Genomic DNA, 11,522 nt, shown 5'->3' on the forward strand with positions numbered 1-11,522 from the left:
AGAAAAGTTGAAAGTGACATAATTTGGGTTTCTGTTTAAAGGAATTTAAATCGTCATTTTAACTCAAGGTCGAACCGTATTACACTTGTGCCTTTGTTTGACTTGGGCCTTTCTTGTACACAGATGGACTTGCCAAATGGACTTGCTTATTTCCTACAACAACAAAATGGCAAATAGGGCTAAATGCCTTGCTAAAGGGCAGATCACTTTGTCTGCTCAGGGATTTTAATCAGTAATATTTTAGTTCCTGCCCAATACTGTAACTGCTACGACTACCCATATTTAACCTTTCGGCTACTACCATAGACTAAAATGTATTTTGGGCCTGCATGAGAGAAGTAATCTCCCTCTCCTTTAAATCATTACATTTTATTAATGAGAAGTATACCATTTAGTTTTAGGGAACACCCAGAAATTGTATACTGTATCCTACAGTCTATTTGGAGGTACCAACCCAACTTGCAGTCTGTTGCCCACGTGACAAAACACCAGAAAAATCTATTATTTCTTAGATTTTTTTTCTCTCTTTCTTTCTTTGCTCCTTCTCTGTCATCCCTCCTTGTACCATTTCACACTTGCAGGACATGAAAACAATGTAAAGTATTCCAAGGACAGCCTGATGTATGAAGTGATAAGGCCTAGGTTCCCAAGCCTCTACAAACAATAGCTGCACTCTTCCTGCCCATGTGAATCTCCACCAGATACCCGGGCTAATACCAGAGCATTATTGTCAGTTGAACCAGTACAATCTCCTCCTCCACCAACAGAAGAACACATAACTCAATATTCTTGCATTACAGATTCTGGTCTGGAGTATTTCAAGTTGACAAGTGACCACTGTCTCTCCATTATGTATTTTGCAGTCTTTGTGATTATGCTGGTGCTTGGCTGTTCACTGGGCACAACGCTTGTCCTCCATCCCCCTGAAAAGGATCAAGCTGCAGCTGCTGTTGCACCTGGATTGGATAACTTCAAATCTGATAGGTTGGTGACCCTGCTATACACAAGTTACTGTTTATTGCCTAATGGAATACGTATTTTAACAAATATGAGAAATGTATACGGATGCTATTGTTCATACAACATGAATGTTAGTTGAAGTAATTTTTTGTATTATCATACAGATCCTAATGTTGTGATGGGTCATTAAGATTTGGGCTATTTAAATCTTCATTGACTAAACAGCTGCAAATGGATACTGTATATCATGACTTACACATGCTTGCTGAGGCCTCTTCCCGAGGGCAGTATTGTTGCCTTGGCTAACTCTTCAGATCTCAGAAAGATGATCGATCTGAAATTTAAAAAGTCATTAAGTGCAGCATAGTGTTTTCGCCAGGCAAAAACTGCAGTATCTCTCTTACATTAGAACATTCATGAGCTGTCAGCAACGCTCTCTGTTTTTGCACAAAAATATAAAACAGATAATCTTTAAATAAAGAAGGTGAGATGATCACTCCCTGAAAAAGTATGGTTATGTATTTGTCAAGCATGCTTTGGTTATATAAGACTCACCATTGAAAAATGTACACAGTGTCTTTATTGACATTATTAACCCTGCTTCTAATCAGGAACATTTTAAAGATACATGTAAGTGAGGCCGCCCAGTTATTAGTACTTTAGGTTCATATATAATATCCAAGACTGCAATACAGGTGTTTTCATTGAGCCCATAGTCTGTTGAGGTGAATAAGCAGTTTTTAATATTTTTTTATTATTTCTATATTGTAGTTGGGAGTTGTAATAACTTGTTGTATTTCTATAATAATCTTCAGATTCTATTTCATTCAACTACCAACTTTGCCCCCAGTTCAACTATGCCCCTTGATGAATTGACTGGAGACAACCCAATTATTCCACCTACAAACTGGTGCTGTTGATTGGCTGGAAGAAAATAGATCTCACAAAATAGAGTAAAGCAATTCAAAAGAACATGATGTCCATGGTTATGCAATCTAAAGTGTAGCTAGCCAGAACTGAGAAGGGAGATGGCTATACTCCACTATGTGCCTTGCTCCTTATATCTCACTCTCCTACTATTTGCATTCAAAGGCTATCAGTTGACCCATGATCCAAATGCTGACCTTTTGATATTATTATTTTCCTGCCAAAGATTTTCTTAAAAATGTAGTAGTGAAATCATGTTTTTTTTATCTATTCCCATAACTGAATAATTCTGGAGCAACAGGTAACCTACTGGTCAGAGCATCTAACCAGTAACAAAAACTAATCTAAAACTTAATCACCAAACTGGGGAAAAGTATTTTGTTTCTTTCCTTGATCATGCCAGTGATTCAAAGTTGTTGTTGTAAATGACTATGTTCTCAGTCATACTTAAGGGTAATAAAAACAATTAATATTTGTTTATTTGGGCATGTGCAGGTGTCATGGAGAGTCATTACGAGCCATAAGAAAGGCTCTTCTCAGGAAACTAAACCTGGAACAAGAGCCCCAGATAGGGGCTGGCAGACTCACTGCCATCAGAAAGCAATGGAAAACTGCCTTCAATGCCATCTCTCACAACACCCTGGTCAAAGCAGGTAGGCAATTAAATTAAATAATATTTTATTACAACAAATGTATTCCTCTAAATATTAACCAAAGGGAATAAGTGGAGATAGAGCAAAGTCAAATATACACTGTGATGAGCCAAAACAGTATGACTACATGCGTAATATGCTGTTGATCTTCCGCGTGCCGCCAAATTAGCGCCGACCCACCGAGGCATAGACTGTACAAGACCCCTGAAGATGTCCTGTGGCATTCTGGCACCAAGACATTAGTCCTGTAAGTTGCGAGGTTGAGCTGCCGTGGATCAGACTTGTTGGTCCAGCACATCCCACAGATGCTCAATCAGATTGAGAAGTGGGGAATTTGGAGTCCAGGGAAACACCTTGAACTCTTCCTCATGTTCTTCAAACCATTGCTGAATAATGTGTGCAGTGTGGCAGGGTGCATTTTCCTTCTGCAAGAGGCCACTACCATAAAGGAATACCATTGCCATGAAGAGGTGTACCTGGTCTGCAACTATGTTTCGGGAGGTTGCATGTGTCAAATTGACATCCACATGAATGCCTGGACCCAGGGTTTCCCAGCAGAATTTTGCCCAGAGCATCACACTCCCTCCACCAACTTGTGACCTTCCCGCAGTCCCGCATCCTGTTGCCATCTATTCCCCAGGTAAACAGGGCACACATCTATGTGATTTAAAAGAAAACGGGAGTTATCGGACCAGGCAAACTTCTTCCACTGCTCCAAGGTTCAGTTCCGACGCTCACGTGCCTGTTGTAGGCACTTTCGGCAGGGGTCATCATGGGCACTCTGTCCTCGCGCACGGACAAGTTTGGGCACCCAACACCGTGTTGCCAGTTCATGGTTTGTCCCTCCTCAGACTGTTGTTGGTAGGCACTCACCACTGCTGACCGGGAGCACCCCATAAGCTTAACTATTTCAGAGATGTGCATACCGAGTCATCTGGCCATAACAATTTGTCCCTTGTCAAAGTTGCTGAGGTCTTTACTCCTGCCCATTTTCCCTGCATCCAACATATTGACTATGAGAACTGATTGTTCACTCGCCAAGCCCTTGACATGTGCCCTTGTTAGGAGACAATCGCACATGTCAAGGTTAGCTTCACAGGTGTTTTGGCGCATCAGTGTATAACAGACATGTTCAGTTCATAGCAGGCTTATGAAAGCTATAGCCATTACAGTGTTTTATAAGTATTCTAGGTGTTTTAAGCCTGTGTGTTAAAATCACTTTATTTGTTTTTGTTTTATTTATAGTTTGCTCTCTTGTTTTTTATAGCCCCACGCCAGGCTGAGGTTCCTGGACCTGAGACTAGTGCTGGTCTGCAATGTTGTCAGCTTGTCGAACAAATCTCCCTGAAAGGTAACTTCACATTCAAATGAAATAAGACACTTATCTTCAATGAAACTTGAAGACCAGTGTCTTCAAGGATGAAAATGTTGTCCAACGATTAGCTAATTTGCATATGTGTAGCTTTGTATTTATCTAGGCAGCCCAATTATAATATTTCCTGATGTGCATGTGTATTTTGCTGTATCATAGAAAGTTATAAACATGCACATCCAACTTGTCAGGTGCATATTTTGCTGTATCTCCATTAGATCTCGGCTGGGAGAACTGGGTAATTTACCCTGAGAGCTTTACTTATGTACACTGCTCTCTCTGCAACTCCCAAATGGGTTCCTTGCGCTGCACATCCCAGACTTCAACTGGACAGGTTACCCCATTCAAGGTAAAACAATCCTGGATTTGTTTTGAAAGAGAAAGGCATTTTACTGGTGTTTAATTGAACTGTGAGGATTTTGATTGATATCCAGCATTATTTGAATAAGCTTCCTAGTTGTCTTTTGTTTTGTGTGGATCATTTCCATAAATGAAATTTCAGGTGGTCAGTTTCTCCATGGAGTCTTGTGCCATTTTAAGATCCTCCTCAAAATAATGTCAGTGAGCTATAACTCATGAGCGTGCACCTGGTTTCCATGTGATTCAAATCTTCTGAGCTAGGTCAACTACATTTGTTAAAGGCTTGCCAGTAGGAATGTCAAGTTTGCATTTGTCAAAATTAAATCAAGGTGGACTTGAGTTAGCTTCACTGATACCATGGAACCAAAAATACTTAAAATGCAAAAAAAAAAAGTCACATTGAGAATTTTAGAGAATATATCTGGGCTGGAAGAAAAGAGTGTACAGAGGGACCCCAGGTTGTGTTAGTGGAGATATCAATGCTTTGTCTATGCAGCTGTTGAAAAAACAGCACTAAGAGTCCAGAGGAGTACAGGGCAAGGTCGTGCCCAAGGAACCTCCAGCAGCATCTTTTACTTGAAACTTAGAACATTTACAATTGGAGAAAAAAAACGTCAGCACTTAAAGACTTCAAAAAACTGTTGAGTTCAGGTTACTGTAGGGAATTCTTTTATATATTTTTTTTACTCCCTTGCCCTTTCTATCCCCAGAAATCTTGCTGCAAGGCCACATCTCAGGGACATGTCCCCTTCCTTTACATGGATGAGTACAACGCCCTTACCATCTCCCCAGTGCAGCTCATCCGTACCTGCGGCTGTAGCCCAGACAATCCCCAGCTGTCGATTCAGGACTGAGCATCGATCAGCCCCCCCGCCTCCAAATCACTGGTCTTGCATTTTCTATTTTTGAATATGGTTGCAACATTCCAGTAAATATCCCATATTTCTCAGATTTCCAGAATTTAAATTTAGAAGATTCAAAGAATCCAGAGAGAAATAAACAATGTATAATTTTAAGTACATTCATCATTGCAGCATTTTAGAATCTTTAGACTTTGCTCACATGTCCTGCTGTATGCTCTCTTTTCCAAAAACTGTGATTCTTTTTCTGGAATACAGAAAAGATTAAGCTGTCAGTCTTGGATAAATAAACATTGGCAGAAGTGCTTGATGAAATTTCATATGTGCTTTGAGGCTATTTTTGACAGTGATATTTCACAACCCTGAAGCATTAGACTGGCAAAGGATTAAAGCATTCTGCCTGTTCCCCACAAAAATGTAAACATTGTCCTAGCTTCAAAAGCTCACTTGGCGTGTGGACGTCATCTGCGGCTATGCAATAACATCAGAGCTCTCATCTAAATTGTTTCCAAGGGACCCGATTATGCATTGAACCAGTTCTCTAAAATGGTATAACAATAAAAGCAAAATCCAGTGTATTCTTGACTGTAAATAATCAAATATTCTAATCCAAAAGTGTATATCTTATTTTTCCATCCCTTTATTATGCTTTGTCTGTGTATTTTCAAGTTCAACTTGCCCTTTGATTTGCTACTTTTTTTCATAGGCATTCTGTGCTGGCCTCCTGAACAAGCTCCAAAGTTCACAATGAATTGATAGGAGTTTTTGGGCATAGAGACAGCATGGGCATAGAGACAGCAGGGATGCTGATGTCTCCAAATACATTTAATTTGACATATTTAGTTCCCATGTGCCATTTTTGACCCTACTGTGTATAGGTTTTTCTGATGTTGGCATTTATGTTAAGTTTTGAAAAATCATGTGTTGCCTCTTTCCTGTTTTTTTCTTTTTACTATGTTCAGCAGAACTTGGTGGTATCAGCCATTACGTTAAATGCATTACGAGGATGCGGTCGTTTGGGCTATTTTTGCAGAGGTAGACAGAAATCACGTATGTCTGTAAATATAAAACAGTTTGTGGAGGTTTGTGGTATAGATTAATCGATTAGACACATAGCTGAATTCGTCTTGAGTCGTCAGTGGTGGTTGTGTCATCATATAAACAACGGCATAAACAAATATTTGTAGCTACAAACTCAAATGTAGCCTGGATAGAATCAGTAGAGTAGAGATATGTTTAGTTTAGACGCCCACACGACATGCTATTAACCCAAAGGTACGCTAGGAGTAGCTGGTCAAATGGAGTATCGCCTCCAAATCCCCTCCATATCACCTGCACTTACTAATAAATCCCTTAAAAAAGTTAGATTTTGCTCTAGGATGTCCATAAGTTCTTCTACATGGGTAAAGGTATACATGCTACACTTTTGGAAAATTTGGTTCAAACTGTTTTATTTTTTCAAAAAGTAAAATAAAATCATGATAGGTATACACCTTTTCTTTTGCATATAATACTGCTAACTGGAATGTAAAGAAAATATAACATTAACACATCTTTTTGTATGTTTATCTGAAATTCCCACTTTTTCATAGTATGCTTTCTTTATACTGTTTATCACCATGGAATGTAATGCACCTTACATTAAGTCACAACTTTCACTAACAAGTTTAATTTTTAAATATGGGTGAAAGTATAAATGATCACACAGTTAAATCATTTGTATCAATTATACTCTCTCATATGACTAAATCCTCTATTAAAGGCCATTCATATAATTATTGTCTCGATTGTATTATTGCAAAGATTAAAATGTGAAATATCATTATAGTATTTATTTCTCAGACTATGAACTTTATTTGAGAATTCATACTACTACACTCTAGTTATAAATGCTTAAAAACTGTTTCTTTAACATCACTGGCATTTTAGCACTGATTGGAAAGCACAACAGTTTCTGTGATAAAGTTAATGACGGTTCATATAGTGGCAGGGAATGTAGTGGTGGTAATGATTCATTGCCCTGGCTGTCAGTTCAGTTTGACATGAACCTAAGTGTCCTGGAGTCTCTGCTAGTGATCATACGCCAAGGGGAAAAAAAGTTGCTGGCACATTGCTCCAGAAATGCAGCACCATCTGTAAAACAGCGTCACAGCTTGTTGCGCACTTTTACTTTAGTAGCAGTTCAACTATTTGCTTTCAATCTTTTAAAATATTTTTTGAGAGATGAGGAATAAAATGCTAGTTGGATTTTGGTGTTATGGAACTAAATGAGGTAATAGCCAAGATTTAAGAAGAGATATCACAATATCACAAAGCTCATCAGCAACCTGAGGCATCAGCTCAATTTTCAGCTAGTTTGGAGCAAAATGGCTAACTGCTGGTTTGTTGTGGTTTTCATTTGGGTTTTGTCTAACATACCACTGGCAGTAGGGGCAGTGGATGATGGGAAGGACTGTACAGACAAGGATGATGTACTGAAAGAGATCACTGAAGATCTTATTCCACCATCTGAATGTGTGATGAACTGTACCGCACTGACTTACAGAGCATTGTTGGAAACCCTGGACAGATGGAACATACGATTCGCAGACTCTGAAACAGGTGAGAACACCATATAAAGTTGTGCTCATAAGTTTGCATACTCAGGCAGAAACTGTGAAATTTTGGCATTGATTTAGAAAATATGATTTATCATGCAAAAAAACTGTCTTTTATTTAAGGATAGTGATCATACGAAGCCATTTATTATCACATTGTTTGGCTACTTTTTAAATCATAATGATAACAGAAATCACCCAAATACCCTTGAATGTTTGGCCTTATTACAGACCCACAAGGTGACACACAGGTTAAAATGGTAATTAAAGGTTAATTTCCCACACCTATGGCTTTTTAAATTGCAATTAGTGTCTGTGTATAAATAGTCAATGAGTTTGTTAGCTCTCACTTGGATGCACTGAGCAGGCTAAATACTGACCCATAGGGAGCAGAAAAGAACTGTCAAAAGACCTGTGTAACAAGGTAATGGAACATTATAAAGATGGAAAAGGATATAAAAAGATATCCAAAGCCTTGCAAATGCCAATCAGTACTGTTCAATCACTTATTTAGAATTGGAAAATGTATTTAGACAAAGAAAAACCCAGGTAACCTCAGAAGAAATACAGGCAGTTCTGGAGAAAGACAGTGTGGTTGTTTCAAGAAGCACAATAAGACAATACTTGAACAAAAATGAGCTGCATGGTTGAATTGCCAGAAAGGAGCCTTTACTGTGCCAGTGCCACAAAAAAGCCTGGTTACAATATGCACGACAACACCTTGCCACACCTCACAACTTCTGGCACATGGTAATTATTTGTGACGAGACCAAAATACAGCTTTATGGTCACAATCATACACTCACCTAAAGGATTATTAGGAACACCATACTAATACTGTGTTTGACCCCCTTTCGCCTTCAGAACTGCCTTAATTCTATGTGGCATTGATTCAACAAGTTGCTGAAAGCATTCTTTAGAAATGTTGGCCCATATTGATAGGATAGCATCTTGCAGTTGATGGAGATTTGTGGGATGCACATCCAGGGCACGAAGCTCCCGTTCCACCACATCCCAAAGATGCTCTATTGGGTTGAGATCTGGTGACTGTGGGGGCCATTTCAGTACAGTGTACAATTTGAAATGAAATCGAGCTTTGTGACATGGTGCATTATCCTGCTGGAAGTAGCCATCAGAGGATGGGTACATGATGGTCATAAAGGGATGGACATGGTCAGAAACAATGCTCAGGTAGGCCGTGGCATTTAAACGATGCCCAATTGGCACTAAGGGGCCTAAAGTGTGCCAAGAAAACATCCCCCACACCATTACACCACCACCACCAGCCTGCACAGTGGTAACAAGGCATGATGGATCCATGTTCTCATTCTGTTTACGCCAAATTGTAGTGGAGATGAGTGGTACCCGGTGGGGTCTTCTGCTGTTGTAGCCCATCTGCCTCAAGGTTGTGCGTGTTGTGGCTTCACAAATGCTTTGCTGCATACCTCGGTTGTAACGAGTGGTTATTTCAGACAAAGTCGCTCTTCTATCAGCTTGAATCAGTCGGCCCATTCTCCTCTGACCTCTAGCATCAACAAGACATTTTCGCCCACAGGACTGCCGCATACTGGATGTTTTTCCCTTTTCATACCATTCTTTGTAAACCCTAGAAATGGTTGTGCGTGAAAATCCCAGTAACTGAGCAGATTGTGAAATACTCAGACCGGCCCGTCTGGCACCAATAACCATGCCACGCTCAAAATTGCTTAAATCACCTTTCTTTCCCATTCTGACATTCAGTTTGGAGTTCAGGAGATTGTCTTGGCCAGGACAACACCCCTAAATGCACTGAAGCAACTGATTAGATAATTGCATTAATGAGAAATTGAACAGGTGTTCCTAATAATCCTTTAGGTGAGTGTAAGTGCTATGTTTGGAGAGGTGTCAACAAGGCCTATAGTGAAAGGAATACCATCCCCACTATGAAGCATGGTGGTGGCTCGACGATGATTTGGGGGTGTGGGAGCCCTAAAGGCATGGGAAATCTTGTGAAAATTGATGGCAAGATGAATGCCACCCGCTGTCATTGATGCTAAAGGGGGCAATACACAGTATTAAGAACTAAGGGTATGCAGACTTTTGAACAGGGGTTATTACATTTTTTTCTTTGTTGCCATGTTTTGTTTTTTTATTGTGCCATTCTGTTCTAACCTACAGTTGAATATGAATCCCATAAGAAATAAAATAAATGTGTTTTGCCTGCTCCCTCATGTTTTCTTTAATAAATGGACATACAGTATCTCACAAAAGTGAGTACACCCCTCACAATTTTGTAAATTTTGCGTATATCTTTTCATGTGACAACAATGAAGAAATGACATTTTGCTACAATTTACAGTAGTGAGTGTACAGCTTGTATAACAGTGTAAATGTGCTATCCCCTCAAAATAACACAACACACAGACAATGTCTAAACCGCTGGCAACAAAAGTGAGTACACCCCTAAGTGAAAATGTCCAAATTGGGCCCAAAGTGTCAATAGTCTGTGTGGCCACCATTATTTTCCAGCACTGCCTTAACCCTCTTGGGCATGGAGTTCACCAGAGCTTCACAGGTTGCCACTGGAGTTCTCTTCCACTCCTCCATGACGACATCACGGAGCTGCTGGTGACCTTGCGCTTCTCCACCTTCCATTTGAGGATGCCCCACAGATGCTCAATAGGGTTGAGGTCTGGAGACATGCTTGGCCAGTCCATCACTTTCACCCTCAGCTTCTTTAGCAAGGCAGGGGTCTTCTTGGAGGTGTGTTTGAGGTCGTTATCATGTTGGAATACTGCCCTGTGGCCCAATCTCCGAAGGGAGGGGATCAGGCTCTGTTTCAGTATGTCACAGTACATGTTAGCATTCATGGTTCCCTCAATGAACTGACGCTCCCCAGTGCTGACAGCACTCATGCAGCCCCAGACCATGACACTCCAACCACCATGCTTGACTGTAGGCAAGACACACTTGTCTTTGTACTCCTCACCTGGTTGCCGCCACACACGCTTGACACCATCTGAACCAAATAAGTTTTCCACTTCTTGGTCTCATCAGACCACAGGACATGGTTCTAGTAATCTATGTCCATAGTCTGCTTGTCTTTAGCAAACTGTTTGCGGGCTTTCTTGGCAGTACTCATAGGTCTATTTCCCAAAGACAACCTCTGGATATGACGCTGAGCATGTGCACTCAACTTCTTTGGTCGAACATTGCGAGGCATGTTCTGAGTGGAACCTGTCCTGTTAAACTGCTGTATGGTCTTGGCCACCGTGCTGCAGCTCAGTTTCAGGGTCTTGGCAATCTGCTTATAGCCTAGGCCATCTTTATGTAGAGCAACAATTCTTTTTTTCAGATCCTCAGAGAGTTCTTTGCCATGAGATGCCATGTGGAACTTCCAGTGACCAGTATGAGGGAGTGTGAGAGCGATTACACCAAATTCAGCACACTTGCTCCCCATTCACACCTGAGACCTTGTAACACTAACGAGTCACATGACACCAGGGAGGGAAAATGGCTAATTGGGCCCAATTTGGACGTTTTCACTTAGGGGTGTATTCTGGTTGCCAGCGGTTTAGACATTAATCTCTGTGTGTTGAGTTGTTTTGAGGGGACAGCAAATCTACACTGTTATACAAGCTGTACACTCACTACTTTAGATTGTAGTAAAGTGTCATTTCTTCAGTGTTGTCACATGAAAAGATATCCTCAAATATTTACAAAAACGTGAGGGGTGTACTCACTTTTGTGAGATACTGTATATTACCAGTTCTCCAAGGGTATGCAAACTTTTTGAGCACAACTCTATAACACT

The 11,522-nt window shown here is 40.3% G+C and overlaps 1 protein-coding gene across 2 annotated transcripts; it reads left to right on the forward strand.

Moving 5' to 3' along the window:
• The first annotated feature begins 655 nt into the window (after positions 1 to 655).
• On the forward strand, positions 656 to 6,907 carry gsdf (gonadal somatic cell derived factor). 2 transcript variants are annotated; one of them, XM_013133072.4, is made up of 5 exons: positions 656 to 984; positions 2,383 to 2,540; positions 3,808 to 3,891; positions 4,104 to 4,261; positions 4,983 to 6,907. In XM_013133072.4, exons 1-5 carry the CDS (start codon positions 851 to 853, stop codon positions 5,124 to 5,126), a joined length of 678 nt encoding a protein of 225 aa, XP_012988526.2. In that variant the 5' UTR covers positions 656 to 850; the 3' UTR covers positions 5,127 to 6,907. The 2 variants fall into 2 exon arrangements, with proteins under 2 accessions (XP_012988526.2, XP_010866751.2); XM_010868449.5 differs by having other exon boundaries at positions 660 to 984; positions 4,131 to 4,261.
• The last annotated feature ends 4,615 nt before the right edge of the window (positions 6,908 to 11,522 follow it).

Source organism: Esox lucius, chromosome 14 (assembly GCF_011004845.1).
Source record: "Esox lucius isolate fEsoLuc1 chromosome 14, fEsoLuc1.pri, whole genome shotgun sequence".
Lineage (NCBI taxonomy): Eukaryota > Metazoa > Chordata > Actinopteri > Esociformes > Esocidae > Esox > Esox lucius.